The sequence below is a fragment of the Pogoniulus pusillus genome, chromosome 22 (genome assembly GCF_015220805.1).
Source record: "Pogoniulus pusillus isolate bPogPus1 chromosome 22, bPogPus1.pri, whole genome shotgun sequence".
Taxonomy (NCBI): Eukaryota; Metazoa; Chordata; class Aves; order Piciformes; family Lybiidae; genus Pogoniulus; species Pogoniulus pusillus.
In genome coordinates, this window is record NC_087285.1 from 342,004 (window position 1) to 365,012 (window position 23,009).

Genomic DNA, 23,009 nt, shown 5'->3' on the forward strand with positions numbered 1-23,009 from the left:
AGGGGGAGGTATCAGGTGGGTGCAGTGCTTGCAGGGGGAAGCGCCAGCCGGGTGCAGTGCTTGCAGGGGGAGGTATCAGGTGGGTGCAGTGTTTGCAGGGGAAAGCGCCAGCCGGGTGCAGTGCTTGCAGGGGGAGGTATCAGGTGGGTGCAGTGCTTGCAGGGGGAGGTATCAGGTGGGTGCAGTGCTTGCAGGGGGAAGAGCGCCGGGCGGGTGCTCTTTGTGACTGCCTGGCACAGGGTCAAGGCCTGGGGGTGCGGTGCTTTCCCACAGCCCCGCAGCAGCAGCAAGCAGGCCGACGCCACGCTGCAGCGGTCTGACAAGTCGTTACCTCGCAGGATGATGTCCTGCAGCTATCTCAAAGCTTTCCACTTACAAAAACCCCACTGTTAGGAATCTGTATACTACATAGAGAGAGGGAATGCTGCGGCAGGCAGCCCCACTGGGCACACGGCTCCCCTTTGAGCAATGCTGTCAGTTGTCTGGGACGTGGAGGGGGTTGGAGAATGCTGCAGGAAGAGGCATGCTCTGCTTCATCCCCAGAACCTAATTTAAAAGGCTAGGATGCACTGAGGAGAACCCAAACCTCTTTTGGGAGATTCTAAAGAACAGCACAAAGTGAGGCAGGAATTGCCAAAGTGAATTTGCAACACTAAAAACCAGTTGAGAGCCATCTTAGATCAAATAATTTATTTAGGAATTCCATGTAAACACTTCAGATTTACTAGGCAAATACAATGCTTGCTGTTCTTTTAAATAGATCATTCAAAAAAATAAGAATCTATTCTTAATGGCAGGTTGACTAGAGATCTCCATACTACTGTACAGTAAGGAATCTGTCTCTAATGGATGTAGCATCTTGGGTTTTCTTGTTCTGCCTTACACAAAGCCCAAAGGACGCATGTCTGATCCGCTCCCTGATGATGCCAGCGTGGACAGGGCTGTTCTGGGGAAGGTACGCAGGCAAATCCTTCCATCCTGGCACTGGTGTAAGCTGATGTGAGAGTGGAGTGGCAGAACTTGGGTGGATACTGTTCACGAACACATGCCTGTTTTATTTTGGTCAGAGAACAGAGAGTGAACAGTGGAGAACTTCTGTTTTGGATGTATAAAAGCAACGAGCTCCATTGTTGGCATTTACTTATCACCACAGCAGTACACATACACGTATCCACAGTCTTGGGAAAGCATCCTATGAGCTGCAGAAATCAGTGGTTCTGAGGCTTGGTACACCAGTGCACTAAAACCAAAAGAACGATACCTTCTTACGTAGTCAAATGAAAAATAAATATCTTTATTTTTCTGCCTACTTTATTTCAGTTTTTCAAACCAGCTTTAAATCAGTCTGTACAAAGTATACTGTTACAGTATATATTTGGAAGTGAACTGAAAAAGCCTAAGTGTAACACTACAATAAAGCAGTATAGATTGGCACATCTCTAATCAAGATTAACTTTTACACTCAGGAAAGAATCACCCACTGCCGTGAAAACTTGGAGAGCTTTTGTGGTTTTTTTCTTTTTGGTATTTTCAGGCAAGTTATGTTGCAAACATGATCACAGCCCAATTCTCCCCTGCCTTAAAAAGAAAAGAACTTCTAGTGGCGTTTCAGAGAAGGTGAACATCTTTATGCTGTTAAAGGGACACCATCAGGCTAAAAGAGAGAGAGAGAGAATTTAAAAAACAAACAAACAAACAAAACCAGGAAAAAAACAAAACAAAACAAAACAAAAGAACAACCAGAAAGAAAAAAAAAGGCAAAAACTTTGGTCAAAAATTGGCAAGTTTTAGCCCCTGTGCACTTCCAGGCATCCCACCCAGCTCTGACTGCAATTGGTGCTGGGCAGGGCAGGACCGCGGCAGCAGCACCGGGCCCGAAGACTCCCGGCAGCGGCCGCAGGGGTTCAAGCTGCTGTGGGAATGCTGTAGCCAAACACATCAACAAGGAAAGTAAACAGGAGTGAATACATATGCACCGAGGGGGAGTGCTTGGGGTTTCCCCCTAAAGCAAAGACTCTAAAGTCGATCTGACGTGTCCCTTTGCTCAAAATAAAGACTTCCATTCTGCACAGGCTGGGAATTGCAGCAGCCTTCTTCCCAGGCTGAAAGCACATTCCACAGCTCAAGTGTTCCAATCCAACTGCAGTTGTTAGACCCGTGAGCTCTTGAAAGTCCTAATATTTCCTCAAATAATTGCAAAACTGGGAGTCAAGGGGTGAATAGCACAGATTGAGAGCGAGGACTTTTCTCTCTTAATCTCTCCAGTGCTGTGGTCAATCAATGTTTGCATGCTGAAGTTAATCTTACATTAGAACGTAATGCAGTATTGGCTGCAACAGAAAAACCTCTAAATAAATCAACTAGCATAGATTAACTTTGTTAAATATCTTCAAGTTCATAAAATATCAACAGTATTAAAAAATTGCAGTATTTACAATATGAAAAAACTCTAGACTAATATATACCTTTAACAGGTCTCTGCTCCAGTTTGAGCTCACAAGGGGATTAGAACATAGGAACAGTTCATTAGAAAGGTGCACTGCAATGTGGTTTGTCCATCAGAGCTAGAGAGGGGAACCTATCACTGCCTCTGCAAGATGTGACTTCTGGTGCTGGGGTGCAGCTTTCAAGGGCCAACTGGCAACAGGAGTCCTCTGCAAGATGTCTGAAGGTAAGGTAGGACCAGGCTCAAGTGCTCACATTAAAGTCGTATTACAGAACTGCCAGCAATCGGAACCACCCAGGCTGCAAATGGGGAGGAAAGGGAGTTTTCAGCTCCAAATGCACAGCTGGAAGGGCTCTCCTCATTCTGGCCTCCAGCTAAGGCTGCAGCAGCTTTCCAGCTGCACTCAACACCCTTAGATTTTGGGGACTTCGGGAAGAAGAAGGGAGGACTGGTGCCCCTTATGGGACACCAGTTTAGACTGCAGCTATGCCCCAAACCACTCTTTCTAACCATGCCCAACAAAAGCAGACCCCTCTTTGGCTCACTTCTTGGGGAGATGACATTTTTGAGGTCAGGGCTGGGCTAATCATGGTGGGGGTTGCACATCTTGTTTGCTTGAGAAAAAAAAAGCCTGTCTGGGACCGTGCAGTCAACTAAATTTTCCTGTCAGCTTCTCTGTTCCATGCTATAGGCATCACCTGTAGTGTTTGGTCCTACCACATGTGAGGACAGACAAAGAGGTTTCACAGCTCCCAGGTTGATTTCTCCTGGTAGAAACCAAACTTCTAACACCCGACCCTACTCTGCTGCCTATCAGAGCTACCAGCTGCACTGGGACTCCTACACACCTTTGAAGGATCAGATCTTTCCACTTGCCCTTTCTCCCGGCCCTGGAGAAAGAGTTTACAAGGAGATTAGGAAGGGCACCATCCAAATTGTCTTCCTGCTCGCACCTCACACCTCACACCTGCTTTCTAGCAGTAAATTAGAAAAGGCGGGGGGGCGAGGGGGAAATTTTGCCAATTCTTCTCCTGCCCTTCCCTCCCCCAGTCCTGCTCACTGTGAAATCAAAATGGCTTGGTGTTTTTTTAGTGTATCTTGTTGGAGAACTCATTTTCTCAGACCCAAGCCTGAAGATGCTTGTGATAGACCTGGCAGGCTTCGGAAAGCTGCAGCCATTTCTGCACTCACAACAGTCTGTGCCAGTTCCCACAGGGGCTGGTAAAAGCACCTCTGTCACTAACAGCAGGCTCTAGAATGGCAAAAGGATTTTTAAACTAGGGGTCTACGTTACCAACAGAAGGCTCTACGTCCTACAGGCTCCAGTTCCCAGAGGTGCAGAGAAGGAGAACTAGGAAGAAAACTCAGAACCTTTGAATCACCTGCCAGGGGTGCTGGTGGGGAGTGGGAATGAGAGAGACAAAATGACAACTGACCTTATAAACAAAGGTATGTTTAGGGCTTTCTGGTTTCAGGAATAACCGATATTTACTGTAAAAGTCTGCCAAAACACAAAAACAGAAACACAGGATTACTGGTAAATATTGGTTTATATGGAGAAGATTTAATAATACTAAAAAAAAAAGACAGAGAAGTCATCGAGCTCCTGATCTCTATGGCCCCTGGGCAGCAGCTGAGAACTGCCTTGCAACACCCCTGCACCCAGTGGCATCTTTGGCACACGGACACCTCAAACCAGAAGCCTTGTGGTGAAAGAAAAGTTGTGTTTCTTTCCTTTACTTGCCTTAAACTATGCATTTCTTGCTGGATTCCTCTCCCCACCCCTCCTCCACAAGCTGTCCTACAGGGGATTGGCTCAGGAGATGGAAAGTCTTCCTCTGAACCCAGTTGGACATGTGTTTGTACACGGTATGAGGTACCTCAGCACGAGGCTGCGCCTCCTCTGTGCCCTGAGCTACCTGAGCATCATTTAAATAAAGCATTTTCTTGTAAGTGGCATAAACCCATTTGTTTTATTTACATGCTCATTTATTTCCCAAAAATAGAGTTGGTCCACACTGGACAAGAGAAATCAAAGAAGCCATACAGCAGAGGAGTTCAAAGTCTAACATTTAACTGAAATACAATGAAATTCCAGAAGTCTGTGGCTGCCTTGAACCACAGCAACATACACGAGTCACACAGATAGTTGTACATAGAGCATTGCATTACCAACACTATTTGCAAAATGGGAGGTCAAGACGGCTAAAAGCCCAGCAGAGCCAGCCAGGGCTGGTGGCTGAACAGGAGCGGGTGCTGAGTGCCCGCCACCAAGCAGGGGCAAACGTCACTCCTCACTCGCTCTGCTTCACTTCTTGGTTTTGGTTTAAAGGCTGAATTTTCTGCCCTGGGGATGAAAGTTGAGGACAAGGGTGAGCGCCCAGCCACTCCCTACATGCACACCACGCAGCAGGGCAGCAAGCACCAGTGGAGATGCCCAGTCTGGTGCCCATCAGATGGAAGTGGCACAAAAACCACTAAATGGCAGCTCCCGGGGCTGGCTGTGCTGGGGCTGAGCTCTGCTTGGAAAAAGCCCAGCCTAAAAACCCGTCCAGCTTTGGTGCTGGAGCAGGGCAAATCTGTGGGGTAGGACCTCTGTTCACCAGACAGACTGACTGTGCTCGCTGCTACTGGCCTGAAAAGATCACCTGGAAAAGCCAAAGGTTGGTAATTGATACTTGCATGGTTGTGCTGCAGGGTGTCTGAAAAGCAGCTGGGTTGGTTCTGCCTTGAAAGCAAGGATTTGCCTGCCTTGCTACAGGCAGGTTTTGGCTTTAGCAACTCCCAGTCCTATCTACCTCTTCTGGAAGATCACAAACAATGCAGCTGAGCAGCCCTGTGGTACTGGAGAATGTGGCAGTGGCAGATGGGAAGAAGCGATATTTTACTCAAACTATTAAACTTTTTTACATCTAGAAAGGAAAGCTCCAGAGGCTGATCAATGCAGGAATTCAACTAATCATGGAGAACATGCTTTATGGCCTGTGTCATCTAGGTATTTCAGTAGACCTCACTGTGATGGTATCTCAGCATCTCCAAAGGACACCAAAGGCAGAATTACATCTACAGCTTCCCCTGCAGAGCATCACAGCAGGTAAAAGGGGGAAAGGAGCTGTAGCACTCCTGGCAGGACTACAACAACCCCAGTACAGGGAAGAACTGCATTAAAAGGTATACATGAATTTTCCAAGCCATCTTTGTCACTCACAGTATTAAGCCTAGTCCAATGTGAACGCTTAGAACAGAGCTAATTTACAGAACACCAAGGACAATCACCTGGACCTAAGAGGCTCTAAAGCAACTATACTCCGTCAAGGACACTGTTAGCAGGATGGCAGAGCTGTGACAGCCGTTAGAGCAGAAGCGGCCGTGCGGATTGCTAAGTGGATTGACAGCCTTTAGCACAAGTTTTGTTCTCATCTGAGCCTGTCCCAGACAACTTTCTCTTCTGGAACGTCTCTAATCTCAGATGGGAAATGTGCTTTTAAACAGAGGTGGGCCTGATCCTGGGCAGTTAGGTGCATACAACACTCCCAGTGAAACTCAAAGCCCCAGTTCCTACAGAGAGATCACAAAAGGTTTGTTTTCTTACATCAAGTAACTATCATGCAAGCATACCACAAGGTTTGTATAGTGAGTACTTCAGTGCCAGCTGGTGTAATTCAGCTAGAAGTGAGAAATCTAATGACATTAAGATTTCTAGCCAGAGGGGACAAAGGTTGCATCAGTGACAACCACCAGATTATGGAGGGAAAACGGCACAGGGACACTGTGGAGGTCTACCAAGCTGTGCTGGAGGAGGGTTCAAGACACAGCAGCCTCCCAGACCTTAGCACCTACACCTGGCACAGGTAGGAATTTCCTGTGGCTCTCCACACACCTTCTCCTCACTGTTTTTTGATACCCAGAACTGGATATTCCTCCTGAATAAGTAAATCTCTTAGAGCCTGGTGGCACTGCTGCATCATTAAAGGTTGGGGATTTTTGGTTTTTCTTTTTTCCAGTCATAGCCAGGCTGCAGTCCCTTCTCTGGTGTAAACCAGCCACTCTGCTCTCCCAGCTGCCAGTTCTTACACTTAACCACTAACTCTAACCAAAGGCTTGATTTGCCTGCAGTTAACCTGCTCCTACTGCAAAGTCTGACGGTTCCTCAGTGCACTTATTCTTTGGTACTATGATTACTGAAGAGAAGCAAGGTAGGGGGGCAAGACTATCTGCCATGTCTTCTAGACTGTTAAGAAGTCTAAAACTTGGCTGGAGCAGCTAAGGATCACTCTGGCTCACAACAGTTAGCTATGGGTCCTCCTAGGGCTCTTAGGAAGACACATGGGCGACCTTCCCTTGAGAAAGAGCTAGACAAGACCTGGAAAGTGCTGACCAGACCTCACTGCCTGCTCCTTTCCCTTCTGCCCATTGCCAACCCCAAAACTTTTTAGGTTTTTGATGGTAAACCCAAAAGAAGACAGAACATATCCACAACATCAGCTGCTGAGGCATGCTCTGGGATCTGGCAGACCTGCAAAGCCAGGTTCAGGATAGGAATTTGATCTGGGGGTGTCACATGGTAGGAGAAATCTAGGTGCCATGCTGCCCAGTATTCTGGGCTTCTTTCTCATCCTCACTCAACCAGACTTTGCAGCCTGGGCCAGATGTGCTCAACCAAAAGTGCGATGAAAACCAACCCCTCTCCATCTGGCAATTTTGGTTTTCCAGAGGAAACTCACTGCTCAAATGATGAAGAGCTATTCAAGATGCAGACTGGGAAGCCTTTGTTCACCATCTCTAACCAGACTTTTGTCCACCTGCCCAAGTGATCAACATCAGCTACAACAAAAGGAGGACTCCATATTTCTTTTCTCATTGCATGTAGAGTTTTGAATGCCTTCTTTGGAAGACTTGACTAAACCTTTTAGAACATCTAAATAAGGACCAGTTGATTCTCCACCCAGTTCAGGGTTGCTGGTCTGCAGCTCCCAGTGTCCTGTTAATACTTCAACAAAAACCCGTAACAACGCAGCCGTAGGACGTTGGTGAGTCATGGAGAATACTAAGCTAGTTTTGAAAGCCCTATATTTGCTGGTAGCTTTAGCCTTCTGGTCTCAAGGCTCTTCTGAAACTCCCAGGTACACCTGCTGCTCTTCCACTGCTGCTCCAGCACTTTCTGCCTCAACCCACTCAGGTTTCAGTGAGAGGCTCCTTATCTCTACCATCCCAATGCAGCAGGTGACAGAGAGGCAGGCTCCTAAACATGCCCTGTGCTTCAGAATGGCACAGAGAAGTCACTCATGTTGGCATGAAGTAGGGCAAAAGATGAACTGTGCCCTCAGTCTGGCAGCTCAGATCTTCTCCCCAGCCTTCCTTCTGACATTTGTTCCGGAAGGTCTCTGGCTCTTTGAAGCCCTCCTGAACTGCTGACTCTTGCAGACAACAGGCCACCTGCCATACAGCAAGGCTCTTTCAGTCTGCTGGACTTCTGCCTTCTGATGGAGCCTCAGTGGACTCCAGACATCCCCTCCTTAATAGCTATTTTTCTACCTAATTTTATGACTATTTTACTTCCTAACAGATTTCTGCTTCAGCTCTGAGCTCTTCATGAAAGAGTTGTGACTTGGGAAATCTGTAACCTTTCCAGCTATCTATGGGGCTGCCCTGACTAGGACTTTGTTTCTGATCTCTCCCCTGCAATACTTTCTAACACAAGGCTCCTTTTCAGTGTAGCACCTTCCACGCCCTGAGGATGCTGTGCCTGTCCACTGTGCTGTGGTCACAGCTATTTAACAGCAAATACATCTTGGACCAGTCCTTGTCTTTTAGTCCTAAATCAAGGCTAACTCTAGATGAGACTGTGACAAGAAACGATCCTTTAACTACATCAAGACGTGCACCAAAATGTTAGCAAGCTCCTTCCCAAGCAATCCATCCAGATCTCATGGCCATAATTGAATTTCCTTCCTCTTACAGGTTTATGAAGACGCACGAATCTGGTCTGCTCCCATACCCCATGAAATCCATAACCGCCTTCTTGTCTGGACTAGCAAATTTCCTCATCCCTCCAAGTCACTAAAATATGGGATTTATAGACAACATAAGTGTGGCTGTGTGGTCATCAATAATCCAATTTCCCCTCAGATTCTATGGCAGCCTTTTAGCTCTAGAGTTCCTTCGCACCTGCATGACCTAGTGTGCCTGCTGGGGACAGTTTGGTGGCAGGCAGGGCAGAATCTTATTGATTTTCACCATCCCCTGCCCACATTTCCCTCAGACCAGCTATGCCAAGGTCACTTTACATCACCCAGCAGTCCAAAACAACAAGTTTTGTGTCATATCTCCACACTCTCATAAAGACATTTTTCTTGGCTGGACCACGTGCCCATTCCTTATCCCAGACTGGAGCCTGATGGTTGGTTGCTCCTCCAGCACACACAGCTCTGCTCAAACCCTCCCTGTAGACAGGATGAGGTCCCCACCTTGTCCTCCAGGAGATCAGGGACACACTCTTGTTCCCAGCATTCCCTCTCAGCCTCTGGGCTCAGTCCATCTACCAAAACCCTGCCTGCTCCTGTTCCACCATGCCAGGGACATCTCAGATGAAGTGGAACCCAGCCCAGAGAGTGAAGCCATGACTCTTATCTCCACCTGCCCACTAAGTCCTTTCTGTGGCTTCCCTGGATGTGTGCTCAGACTTTAGGAAGAGGCACCACCAAGCCCTCAATTCTTTCTTCTTCCCTGGCACGCAAATTTAGCTTTGAGAACCACGGCCTCAGGCTTGCCCCAACCACTCGGGTATTTTCCAGGTTCTCCTTGTCTAACTGACCGGCAGCACATCAGAGAGATCTCCTTATCTTCAGGAGTGGAGCCTGTATTCCCCATGACAAAATCCTCGGCCATCCAAACCTCCCAGAGCCGCTCTCCTGGCTTCTGGAGGCATCTCTAGACCACAGAAAACTCCTCAGCCAAGGCTTTAGCAATAAATCAGAAATCTCCCCCTTGAACTCAGCCAGTTGCAAGTCAGGTTTCCACAAATACAAGGCAAGGACTGATCATGGCTCTCTGCAGAGGATTTAATGCCTTCTCCTCTCCACCAGCCTAGCAGCTTTGGGAGCCTGGAGCACCTTCACTTGCTGCACTCTATAGTATTTTATCAGGAAACAATCCCTGGCAAGGTGAGTTCTCTCTGCACTCCTGGGTGCAGGTCCTAGCACAAGTAAGGCAATATTCTTTGAATCTCACAATCAAGTTGGATTTTTACTTTATGACCATATAAAATCCACCTCCAAACTAAGAACAGACTGACTGCCAATGGATTCTAGGTTTAATTACCTTAAGCCACCAATTAGAGGCTTTGGTTGGACAAGATCACAGAAGCCTGCAAGGATTCATTTTCCAGGACTTTTATTGACTTTTGCAGCTCAGAAGCCAGTTTTGGGTTTTCTGAAGATCTGAAACGAGCCTGTGAACACAGCACTGTCAAGGACCTATCCATAAACCCCTCTGTTTGAGGTGTGAAGGCAGAGGTGACACTGCCATGAATTTGCAGTGCTGAGTTCAGAGTTACTACTGCAAGAGAAATTAATTCAAATCCTCTGTCTCCTGTGCCTCCCAGGGACCTGTCTGGTCACCCTTCAGCAGCCCCTGGCCACAGTCATCCTGCCATCATTTATTATTGAAAGAAAAGAATCTTATAAATAAACAGACTTTTTGACTCCGTTTACAACTCTGTACCTGACCAGACACTGGCTTCTTTTCCTCACCCCTGACGCTGCCCACACAGTTCCTGAGAAGCCAATGCTATGTTGCCATCCTCAGCATCACTTGAGTGGGAGGTTTAAATACCAGATTTCACAAAATCCTTTATCCGTGCTGCTAGCCCTGGTATATCTTGCAGTATTGACAGATCAGCAAGGTTTCACAGCTTTCCTACAAGTGAGACAGCTGGACCTGCTTCTGCTGGTCTGATACAGAAGGGGAAAGCTGGTTCCTGAAAACCCAGCACCCAGCTCTTGACTCCCAGATGACTCTTGAGGAGACCAGAACAGCTGTTATCGAGAAGCTGCTGGTTTGAGCTCCTCTGCCCATAGCAGATGCCTCACCAGAAGACAAGCCCATGAAAGGCAAATTCCAAACCTCAGCAGGCTCCAGGCAATAAAGCCGGCAGCTTGCAGAGCAAGACAAACTGCTGTGCAACCAGGACAGAGCAGGCAGAAATGAAAGCAACAAGTCCAGCCTGGGGGAGAGAGATACTGGAACCAACAGGGCTCACCTACAAATGTCAGCACTGCTCTGAGATCATATAACCACAGAATTGTTTGGTTTGGAGAAGCCCTTTAAGACCATCCAGTCCAACCATCAACCCAACACCACTATGGTCATTAAGCCACGTCCCCAAGTGCCATGGCCACAGATTCCTTGAACACCTCCAGGGATGGCAACTCCATCACCTCCCTGGGCAGCCTGTGCCAATTCCCAACCTCTCTTGCAGCAAAGAAATTTTTCCTCCTTTCCAACCTAACCCTCCCCCCTACACAGTATCAGGCTGTTGCCTTTCCTTCTATCACCTCAGACTAGGGAGCAGAGCCAGCCCTCACCTCACTGCAGTCTCCTTTCAGGAGCTGTAGAGAGCAATGAGGTCTTAGCCAGACAGGTTCTGCCCAAGCAGCACAAATACTGTGCTGTCGTTTGGTACACAACAACCTTTCCACATAGAGTTAGAACAAAGCCCATCCCAGTCCTTGTCCAGGGCTAGCCAATTAGGTGCAGGGCACTGCAGGTATGGTGTGCATCCGAGCTGAACTCAAGTCCCAAGCTAAGACCCTCCCCAGCAATGGAAAAAGCTGCCACTGCTCATTTCCTCCACCCTCAACTCCTAACAGAAACTACCCCAGGCATGTATCTCACAGACTTAGCCTCCTCCAGCTATGATGTGAAGCCTGCAGTCTCATCTGAGCACCAGCCACACAAGCATGGCCTCAGCCCACAGGGCAGCTGAGAACACACCAGCAGCGATCTCACAGCTCAGGTGTCCTTTGCATGCCAGTCCCTAAACCCTGTGTGCCTGTGCTGGCCCGTCCTAGCCCAACTGCACATCAGTCCTGCAGGATCAGATGTTTCAGAGATGTCTCTGAAAGCCTAGCCTCAGTTTCCCACAAGCATGACAGTCCTACCCCATGACTGAAACCAGTGAAGTGTGTCAATGAAACACAACCTCTTGCACGAAGGTGGTCATCCATGGCTGCTGCCGCACGGTTTCTGCACATGTCCAACAAAAAGCCAAGCCCACTGGGGTCAGCATGGATTCTGACGCGGTTTGCAAGCCACCTTAGGAATGGGCTCTCCACAGAATTCAATGTGCTCACTGGCATGATGTATCAGCACATAGAGGACTATGTTGCTCCAAGTGACACACTTCAGCTTCCCAGCAGTGAACAGATCAACTCCCACAAGAACCACCTCTCTCCAACGTCTCACTAGCCAAGAGGGACACATCCTGCCTTGCAGATGTAACTCCACACCTGTCAACCCTCTGATCTGCAACAGAAAGAATGAAGCTTTGCTCTAATTGCTGCATACTTCAAGACAGTGTTTTAATAAAAAATTTCATGCACCACAGCCAGCAAAGCTCACCACAAACTCCTACTGCCAACACTGCAAGCCACTCCTGCTCACTTCAGCCTCATATGCAGCCTAGGCCTAAGAAAAGGCTAATATGGGTATTTCTGCAAAGCTAACACTGGGATGGGCAGCAAACCAACTCACTTAACAGCACAGCCATGGAAGTATCTGACTTATAACCAAGTAACCTACTGGGGAGAGCCAGAAGATGCCTGTTCAAAGCAAGCAGCCTTGCAACTGATGGCTGATCCAGACAGAAGCAGCACACCTCAGGCTATAAATATAAGCCTAAAGACAATATGCAAAACTGGCCAGACACCTGCACAGGTGGCCTCGTCTTTTAGCTAGGGCTGTGTCTATAGGAGCAGTTGGCACAGCTGGAGCTGAGTTCAGCACCAAAGGAGCCATTGCTCAGGACCCAAGGGCCACATTATTTGTGCTCTGAGGGTTTTGTTCTCCCATGAGTTCTAACTTGGTCTGATGGACCTAATACCAACTGGTTGGTAGACCTTGTCTTTTGGCTCCCTTAAGCTCTGAAGGAATCAGGGCAAGGGCTCTGAGACTGCTCCATGACAAAACCAAGGCATGCCATGCAGGACCAGTAGAGCACCTTGCTGAAGCAGCACAAACCCCACCTGAGCTGCAAAGCTACTGCAGACCCACATGATGCAAAACCTGCAGCCACCCGGAGCAGGGCTCCATCCTGGCTGATGTGGTGGCTTCCAGAGCAAGAGGCTCAGGCCCAGTTCCCTCTCCAGCTCCAGGTGTACGAGTGCTAATGGTGTTGATCTGCGGAGGTTCAGAGTTTTCCAGCCCTCACTCTGCCTTGGTTTAATCAGTCAGCACCCAAAAGACAGAGTGGGGTCAGAAAGTCCTCTATCTTTATATTGACCCATCTTTATTTTCCCCCCCCATCTCCAGTTGATGTCTTTATATACAAATATGCTTCACTCCTCACTGTCTGAACTCATGTCTCCCTCCTCTGTGGCACTCTGCCTCAGACAGGCTGCACAACCTGTTTGCTAGCAGGGGTGGCCGTGACATGCTCCAGCTCCCGCAAAACACAACTGCCCAGCTGGTTCCAGCCACCTATAGCACTCAACTGCAGAGACAGGCCCAGCAGAACCTGCACAGCTTGGGAGCTGAGCCCATGGCCCCCACCGCTCCGTCCTCCCCTGGCACTGGCTGCCTGACACTCCTCTGCTGCCCGCAGCTCTGCCAGAGCTGCTCTCTCTGGCTCTCACGTGTTTCTCCGCAAGTGAGCTGCCGACCCCAAACACCAGCGCAGAGCCGAAATACTGAACAAGGAGCACCTCAGCCATCCGCCTTTACCAGCCAGCCTTCTGCCTCACTCTGAAAGCCTTTTCCCACCCTTCATCTCCCCTGTTGGACTGCTGGAGCTTCTCCACGTGACAAACCCTTTCAACACGGCTTAGTACCCTCCTCAGTCTGCTAGATCAAGAAACATCTGTGTTAGGGACAGTGGCACCACACCTCTACAGAAGGGCATAGCCAAGAGCAAACTTGCTCATCCTTTTCCTTTCCAGTGTACTTCTACAGTAGCAACATTTACACCACCCAAACTGCAATAAAATATCAGCATGCCATTCAAGAAGTAACTCTGCAAACCCCTAAAAGTGGCTGATTTGGCATTTACTTCTCTCTTCTATCTATAGCTGCTCAGACTTGCCTTGCTGACAAGCAATACTGGGCCCACTCAAGCCTCACAGCCACTCAGATTTTGGAAGAAGTAGGATACGTTGCAGTCCCTACGCAGGCTGCCTTTCCCCCAGCCTACAGTGCTGCTAAAACATGGTCCCACCAGGAACAAAACTGCATTGAAAAGATAAGAAGTAAAAAGGAAGGCCAGAGACATGCTAAGAGAGAAGTCCCTGAGCCCACTCAGGCCATCTGGTGTGATGGGAGCAGAACAGGCAGCCTGGACTGTGGCAGACCTTCAGCTACCACACCGGAGGTACATTCTTCCCATGCCATCAGGCCACCACCCTCAGTCATTTCAACACAAGATTGCACTTCAGAGGGTAAAAAGAAAAAGGCCAGGAACTTCAGGTCCAAAGATCAGGGCTCTACAAAAGGTTATACTTTCAAAAGTGTCTTTATATTAACCTCAACTAGTTTGAAACTATATATATGTATCTCCTTGCCACACTCACAACCCACATACAGCATCTTGTGGTGCCAGTGAGCTACATCACGTGCGAGTGAGCAGAGCAAAAGGAGCCACAGGCCTGAAAAAAGCCTTGGGCTGAAATTATCTTTCATTGTTGCAAGTGGCACAGGAGATGGCAACAGCAGAAGGAATCAAGAATAAAAATGGAACTTACTTGTTTACCTCATCATCTTTGTCAAAACATTTTGACAAGGCTTTGCATGCAGCCCGCTTCTCGGCGCTGCTACCAAAACCCCTGATCCCTTCACCTAGCTTCACACCTCATAGAAGAAAGCCAAGAAGAGTAAAACTTCCAGGGAGAGAAGCATATGCGCAAAAAACCACAAAATCCGGCTCGAGAACTTCAAACAAGGCTGGACTCCTCTTCCAGACAGTCCAATTACAAAAGCTGAGTTAACAAGGAGTGGGCATCCAGCAGAGGAGGGCAGGAAGAAAATGAAAGTTTGTGTAACCAGACAAAAAGTAAAGCTGAACCATGAAAAAACAAAAACAATGCAACAAAAATTCTGAAACTTTGCAATTACAAAATAAAATGATTGACCAGAGTCCATATCAAGAGAGAAGCTCTCCAGCAGTCAGGCAGAGTCTTACCTCTCTCAAAGCAATCCCAGCCAGAAGAAGCTGCAGGAGTTTTGAACGAGCAAACTGCACAGTTGTGGAAGAATTTGGTTTTGCTGCCTTCTTTCCAATTCATCTAGAGGGATTTGTTTTCTACCCACTGAACTAGGAAAGTCTGGGAAACTGGTTGGTTCTAGTTAAGAGTTTGAGTTTTGTCTCACGAGAGCCCCCCAACATGTAAACCTGTTTTAGCATTCTTGTACATTAATGTCAGGATTCTCCACTTGGAGCTCCCACAACTTCTGCCACAGAGCAGTCAGTCAGATTTGGTATATGCCCTGGGAAGGGAAACGGGAGGTCTCGGGTTTAAAGCAACAAGCAAACAAAAATAGTGATGTCAGTGCTCTGCAAGGTGTTGATCAAGCTCAGTGGATCTGCTGAACTCTTCAATCCAAAACACTGGCAATATGACTTAAAAAAAAAAAAAAAAGAAAAAGAAAAAAAAAAGAGTTTTAACTGCTTGAACTCAGAGCAAAGGAAAAGGTGGCAGACCTTCGAGAGGGAGATAAAGTGTGTAGGTGCAAAACCAGAATGTACTGGAGTTCATCGCTTTAGAAGAAAGCAGAGGTTTGCTTTGTTTGGTACTGGTTTAATGCCAGAAAAATACCCTTCCCAAAGGGCTGCTTTAGCATTTAGGGGCACCAAGGTAGAAGCATGAAGTAAAGACATGCCAAAAAGGCAGCTTTGCACAAAACTCTACTGAGAAAATGCTCTGTACTTTACTAAAACATGCATTATCTACCAAATCTCCCACTGCCCATGGGCCACTCGGGCAAACGAAAGTGGCACAAATCTGCAGCCTCAATGCTGCGGTTTTGGCCTTCTCCTTCCCCCCACCTCCCCAGTTTCTGTCATTGGGTAGACAGCCCAGCACTTAGAACGTACCAAGAAATGAAAAACAGTGAGTACAACTGGTAGAAGATCCATCACTTTTTTATTACAAATGTACTTGATCCCCTTGGCTTAAAAAATCTTAAACCCAACCTCACTTTTTCTGTACGCCAGTAACAAAGCAAAAGCTTTTTTTTTTTACAAATTAAATACCTAAACATAACTTGACAAAAAATATTAAAGTTAGATGGAAAAACAGATAATAAAACTCTTAAATCCCCCTGTAAGAAGAGATAACATTCCCTCCAACCCACACAGTCCTGCTATCAACAATTGTTAGAATAGGTCGGTAGGGTATAGCTCTCAGTTAGCATACAAGTCACTCTAATAGCTTGATCTGTATAGACTCCAGTTAGTGCAGAACTCCATCCGATGGAATAGAATCAACTCCTTTAAACTGATCCCTAATTTACATTTCATAGCTTGCATAGTTTGAAGGGACAAAGGTTATACTACAGCTAATAGTAAAAAAAGGTGGTTGTACAGTGCTATTTTGAAAGGCAACAAAGTAATTGCTCCCAAAAAAATGGAAAAAAAAAAAAAAGAAGTTACCGGTGGGCTCTGAGCAGGGTTCAAACCCCGCAGCTTACTGCTGGGCTCACAAGGTGGTCTCTGCCTCGCACCCGCTGCCCGCCGGCAGCCCTCTGCGCTTCCCCGCTCCTCAGCGAGCTACACGAGCACGGCCCAGCCCCTGCGAGGGACACGCACCACGGCGACACTGTCAAGTACTTATCGGCTGAGTCTCCTCTCGGGAAACCGAACTTGCCGACAAAGCCTCTGGGTACGCCTCGCCGGGAGCTCAGAGTCCTGTCCTTCTGAGCAGGGGCACGGCTGCCCACGGCTCTGCCCGGCAAGCCCTGCACCGAGCCTGGAGCTACCTGGGCCCGGCCGGCAGAGCCTCCCGCTCCGGGGCGGCGCAGGACCTGCCCCTCGCCGCGGACCGCCAGCGGGACCGCAAAAACTGGGCAGGAATCAAGAGTGGCTCTTTCGAGTGCTTTCATCTTTTTTTTAAAAAATTATTTTTATTTTTACTTAACTTCTCAGAGACAGAGCTATTTGAGTTTCGTTTTTGGTTTAGTTTTCTTTTTTTGGTTTGTGTTTTTTTTTTTTAACAAACAAATAACGACTGTGAATCTGGAGGACATCAGCATAAAACCACTTCAGGGTGGTTGCATTTCAATGGTAAAATTACTTGACAGTGTCCCTTGAACTTAAAAATAAAATAATGTCAGTATTGCAATGAATTTCAAGTTTTCTTGCACATAGTCGTTATAAAGTAGTTTTTATCATGCTCTTGGACCTATTCCACAGTATGTTTAAAAGCATATAATCGAGGAAAATATAAGGCATACTTCTCAGGAATTAGGTATCTTGGCACATTTGAACATACTGTCTTTTTGAAAAGCAGCACATATGGTCAAATATACCTTCCTTCTAGCATTGAACAGGGTTTTTCTGTACTTGGTTTGAAATACTGAGATATCAGAGCTTGGTAAAGTACCGAGCACCTCCGGGGAAAAAAAAAGGAACCACAAAAAGAAAACAGCAAAAAATAAATGAAACAAAACCAGAAGCGAAATCCCAGCAACCTTTACAGTCATTTTAGTCTTTCGTCAGCATCATTCATCAAGTCCTCGAATGTACATAATGTGAGTTAAAAGAACAAAACAAAACAACAACAACAAAACCCGAAGGAAAATGCGGCAGAAACCCAAAACGAGACAAAAACTGACCACGAGTTCTCGGACACTGTTCACGAGCTGCCTGCGGGCTGTGACAGGCTGCACTGGTTTGAGTAGCACTGCACGGCTCGGGCACTTCTCCAGTCAGCCGGATCCAGGGCAGGATCCGGGCGGCATGGGTGAGGAAGACCACGGCAGCAGCCTGCCCAGTTAGCCACGCTCCCAGGAGCAGGGGGGGACAGAGGAACAACTGCTCCGCGCTCTCATCACCTCCTGCTATTTATTGCTGGACACAGAACGCAGCAGCGCGACAGCTTTTAGGAGGGCAGTAAACAGCAGGACCGAGACACTCATCAAGTAGCAAACCCAAAGCAATTAATGTCCTAACTACGACCAGCAGCATGGAGAACGCAGACCCGCACACATCACAGTTGAGTACAAAGATCAATGGAACTGCCCATCCTGAGCCTCCGTCCCAAAGCAGTTACCAGACAAACGATTACATGCCATCGAGAACAAACGCAAACATCACATTACCCACTCCGAGAGCTTATTTTTACTATTGTGAAATAGGAAAGTGCACGTTAAAGCAATTTAAAACATTTTCCAGTGATTGCTTAAAAGAAACAGAAACACCTCACTACCGGCATTTTGAGTTTAAACCTTCTGTGAACACTAACAGCAAACTTCGTTAACGGGCAATAACGCAATGTACAATGGAACAGCTCGTTTGGACACTTACAGTATAGCTCAACAGGAAAATAAAGAGAGCATTAGCATTTCAAATGAGAATACTAAAAAAAGACAGCAGAAAATAAAATTCTTTAAAGCAAGATTCCCCCCCACTTCGGAACCTCCGTCCTTGCCCATCAGTAAAGCAGCGCTGGCAGCTCCTGCGGGCGCAGGTGGTGCCCTCTCCGTGCAGCAGCCAACTTTGCTAAGAGCAGTAAGAAAAGTGATTGCATCCCAAAAAACTTCCGAGTGGAACAAGATCCTAGTTTCTCTGAAATGCTTTCTACTGAATTCCGGCCAAGAAAAGAAAAGAAAAGAAAAGAAGAAAGAAAGGAGAGGGGGGGGAAAGTTTTGTTTTCACTGTTTTAAGGCATCTTTTTCTTTTAGAACATTTTCTCTTCACTCTCATTGATAGTCATGCAGCAGTTTAATGATAAAATATATTAATATTACTATACAGCAAGCAAGAAGTTTAGTCAATTAAAAGCACATCAACTTTGTTTTAAAAGAAAAACCAAAAAACAAAACCAAAAAGCCAAAACTCAAAACAACAAAGCCAACCTGTAAAACTGCTATTATTATTATTATTTTCATTATTATTACAAACAGTTTCAATTTGGAGAACACATCTGGACAGATTAGTGTTCTGACAAATCTGCCTTGCCCTACCCTAGGCTTCACCCCGAGCCTGCAAGCGAGGGGGCTGGGGCTGGGAGGGACGGTACAGCCAGACTCGCCAGGGATGTAGCCAGTAAGAACTAGCACCACAGGCTACATGGCAATCGCCACAGACACACGCACCGGCGGGCGCCCGCCGCCCACGGCTCGCAGCACCGCGCCGCGGGCGCCTCGCAGCCGCTTCCTACGGGAGGGACTGTGCACTGGCAGGGAGCAGAGCGCAGGGTGGGACCTCTCACCAGGTCAGACAGTGCTAGCGCCAAGTGGCGACACGAAAAGACTCGCTACCTGCCCGTCCAAAACCAGGCTGACTGGAAAACCGCTGCACGTCAGGTTAAGTACTTTAAGTACACAGAATAAAAAAATATATTATGAACAATACAAGTACATCTCATATACACAGTCAGGACAATACTCAGCTGTAAACCAAATAGGTGCAAGAAAAAAAACATTACGGGAGTAAATTCTTTACTTTTTTTCCTCTCTCTCTCTTTTTTTTTTCCTTTTCCTTTTTTTTTAGTTTTTGTTTTTGTTTTGTTCGTTTTTTTTTTTTTACTATTTGAAGAACTTTGGTTCAAACGTAAAAATCACAAGTAGCGAATTTCATTTAAATGCCTTTTTTAATAATTTTTCTTCATGTTCACAGAAGTTTCACTGACCATTTTTTTATGTTTAAGGTCCAGATGCAATGCATATTGTATAAAGAGAGCAACTTATTGTTTACCTTGCATGAATTAAAACCTACGTACCTTTAACTCTACAAACTTCTGCATAACATTTAGACAAAGCTCAGACACACAGATGCCTAGCCCTCATATATATATACACATCTCTAATCACAGGTATATAGGGTGTCAAATATACTATAGTAACCTCCATGTAAGGTTCGAAATTTGGTAACAAAATGAGAAGAAAAAACTAAAAATATATTTTACGTGTTCTAAAATATCTTTTTTTCTTTTTTTTGTGCTAAAGTCAAATGTTAGCTCAACATGAAAAGGACTTTCTTTTTTATATAATTCCAACAATTATTATAATCTTGACCATTTTTGCAAACACTTTTAATAAAATAGCTTAAACGTGTACAAAAGTTCTCGGTTAATTAGGGAAATAAACACTCAGTTCTTTATATTTTTAATCAAGTAGGAAACACAGTTCATATATAATGTTATTACTTTTTTTAACTTTTTTTTGTGTGTTTTGTTTTGTTTTTTTGTTTTGTTTTGTTTTAGCAGCTGCTTACTGTTTGATACGGTGGGTAAAGTGGAGGAACATCCAGCGATGGGTGGCGAGTCGGAGGCGCTGCTGCCGGGCGGCGGGGGGCGCCGGGCGGGCGGCGCGGCCGGGGGTGGGCCGCCGGGCACAGGGGAGGGCTCCGCGCCGCCGCCGCGCCCCCCGGCCCGCCGCCGCCCGCCCTCCCGCCGGCGCGGTGGCCAGTCCTCGTCCCGGGGGGCGGGCGGTCAGTCCTCCTCGGGCTCCTCGGCCCTGCAGCGGGGCGCCGGGCGCGCCGGCGGCAGTGGCGCGGCCTCGGCTCGGGGGGCGGCTCAGCCCCGGCGCCACTGGGGGGCGGCGGCGGCGGCGGCGCGCTTGTCCCGCTGCTTCTCCTGGATCTTCTTCATCTCGTCCGAGTACTTGCAGAAGGTGTGGCCGAACTTGCCCAGACCTTGTAGGGGACGGTGATGGAGTTGCGGTAGGTGGGCTTTCACCTCGCTGACCCGCATGAAGACGCCGTACTTGTTGGAGCCCACGTCGAAAAAGAAGCGCTTGTTGTCCACAGTCAAGGAGGGTGCCCTCGGGCAGCTCGGCCGGCTCCTCCTCCACCCCGTGTCGTCGATGAGTTTGGCCAGGGCGTCGCGGAACTCGATCAGGCCCTGGGCCGGCAGGGCGATGGTCTGGCCCTGCGTGGAGCCCAGCCCGGGCCGCGGTTGACGGTCTGGCGGACACGGAGGAAGCGCCCGCGCTGGTTCTCCTTCAGATCCATGAGTACTTGCGGTTCTCCCGCACCAGGAATTCGCTCTAGAGCGCCCGCCGGGGCTCGTCGGCCGCCTGCGCCAGCTCGGGGGGCTGCTGGGCCCCAGCTGGGCTAGTGCTCGATGAAGTCACCAGGTAGTCGCGGAACTCGGACGGCCACGGACATGGAGAGGGTCAGGCGGCTCTTGTTGCCGCCCGCCCCCACCTCGGCGATCTTGAGGAAGCGGCCCTTGGCGTTCTGCTTCACGTCCAGGTGAAGCGCTTGTTCTGGATGTCCACCCGCTTGGAGGCCAGCTCCTGGCGTCTCATGCTGCAGGCCGCCGCCCGGGCCGCCGCCGCCTCCGCCGCCGCCGCCGCCCCGAGCCCGGCCCCCCGGCGCCCGCCGCGCCCCCCGCCGCCGCCGCCCTGCTCGCTGCCGCTGTCTCTGTCCGCCATGATGCCGCCGCCCTGCCGCCGCCGCCGCGCGCTCGGCCTTGGCCGCCGCCGCCGCTTCTTTCCCCGGCGCCCCCCCCGGGCCGCCGCCGCCGCCGCCGCCCGCCGCCTCCTCCTCCTCGGCCTCCCCCGGCCGCCGCCCGCCGCCGCCCGCCGCTCCGCCCGCCGCCGCCGCCGCTGCTGCAACAGCCCCCGCGGCCACCAGCCGGCCGCTCTCGCGAGATCTGCGGGAGCGAGGAGAGGGCGCGGAAGGCGGCAGAGAGCGGCCCCCGGCGCCGGCCGCCCCGCCGAGCCGGGCAGCAGCGCCGCGCCGCCGGGCGGCCGCGCCAGGCACCGCCGAACGCCGTCGCCGCGCCCGCGGCGCTGCCGGGCCGTGTCCCCCTGCCCCGCAGCGGCGGCCCTTCCGGCCCTACCAGTGGCCCCACGGGGCGGGAACTCGCTGGAATGAAACGGTCCACTGGCGGGACCCGGAACCCGCCTCGCCGGGCTCCACGGGACGAAGGGCTCCACCTTCGCCATCACGGTGCTGCCACTCTGTGCCGTGATAACGCTCAGCATCGAGTTACCGGACGGAGTAAACATGTATTTATTTGGGGCTACTAGTTACATCAATTTACTAAAGCTATGCGCGGTGGGGTACCGGGAGCGGCCGGACCTCCCGGGTAGCAGCGGTGGGGACTGGGGTGGAAGCAGGAGAGATGCGGGCAGAGCGGGACAGGCTGCCTTTTGAGCGGTCCTTTCGCGAGCGACTGCCTTGCTTTTCATTAACTGTTGCTTTCTGGCGGGCGTTGGAGGAGATCCCTTTGCTTCCAGTCCTTGTTACCGAACCCCAGGTTTCGAGTCCAGGCCAGCTCCAGCCCAAGTTAGAATGCTTTCTACCAGTGCTGCAGGCTAGGAGCCAACTGGCAGGCTGGGTTTGGCTAAAAAATCCCCTTCCTGCCTGCTGCTTGCAGGACAGCAAATGCTGGCTTGTGAGGAGGACATCCCTTCTTCCACCCATCAACCCACCAATCTATCCATTCACCTATCCATCTCTCCTCCCTGCCTTCCTCCATCCCTCTCTCCAGCTGTCAGTCTGTCTATCTATCTATCTATCTATCTATCTATCTATCTATTATCTATCTATCTATCTATCTATCTTCTGCTTGAGCAGAGCAGTCTCTCCAGCTGCTCCTTCCATCTGATGACAAAAAGCAGCAAACCTTAGCTGAGGCCTGACCATGACACCTCTTGCTAATGCCAGCAGGAGTCCCAGCCACTGCTTCATCCACACATTAGAGCTGGGCCATGGACTGCTGCTGGGGAAATGCCTGGTGCAGACCTGGAGCTTAGGAAGCACATAGCCAGTCAGTCTCTGGCTATGGAGGGCTGAGAACTGCTGGTGGGGATGCCACTTGCAAAAACACAGCCTGCAGCAGAGGGCATTTTTCCTCCCCGGCACTACTGCACTCAGAGTGGGTGCACTGCAGAGATGCACTGGTGATGATGGAACTGACCTGTCAACATTTCTTCTATGATGAGATGGTGATTGTGGGACCCTGCTTACCTTTTGTTGTTTTGTGCTGCTGGTCACAGCCACTACATGATAATCTGTCTGGACTGCAGGCACTTGCTTCTTTAGGTAGACACAGCAAAGAAAAAAAACAGGTTTCTTCCCAGCAGGAGAGCTTTTTCAGGCCTTCCTCTACCCCAGCAGCCCCTCCTGTGTGTATGACCATGCTTCAGGGACCTATGTTGGTCTGCCCAGTGCTAAAACACA

The 23,009-nt window shown here is 49.0% G+C and overlaps 1 protein-coding gene and 1 long non-coding RNA gene across 4 annotated transcripts; both read right to left on the bottom strand.

Moving 5' to 3' along the window:
• Window positions 1–675: 675 nt before the first annotated feature.
• LOC135185056 (uncharacterized) lies at window positions 676–4,225 on the bottom strand. Of its 3 annotated transcripts, XR_010306346.1 has the most exons (3): window positions 3,883–4,225; window positions 2,466–2,745; window positions 676–1,654 (listed from the first exon to the last, which is right to left on the bottom strand). It is a non-coding gene; the product is annotated as an uncharacterized LOC135185056 (long non-coding RNA). The 3 variants fall into 3 exon arrangements; XR_010306344.1 differs by lacking the exon at window positions 2,466–2,745; XR_010306345.1 differs by lacking the exon at window positions 3,883–4,225 and having other exon boundaries at window positions 2,466–2,943.
• A 16,166-nt stretch (window positions 4,226–20,391) lies between these two features.
• PURA (purine rich element binding protein A) lies at window positions 20,392–21,253 on the bottom strand. Its single transcript, XM_064162229.1, is given in 12 exon segments — window positions 20,392–20,504; window positions 20,507–20,549; window positions 20,551–20,631; window positions 20,633–20,673; window positions 20,676–20,759; window positions 20,762–20,830; window positions 20,833–20,915; window positions 20,917–21,073; window positions 21,076–21,118; window positions 21,120–21,174; window positions 21,176–21,210; window positions 21,212–21,253. Coding segments are annotated over 12 exon segments (846 nt in total).
• Between the last annotated feature and the right edge of the window lie 1,756 nt (window positions 21,254–23,009).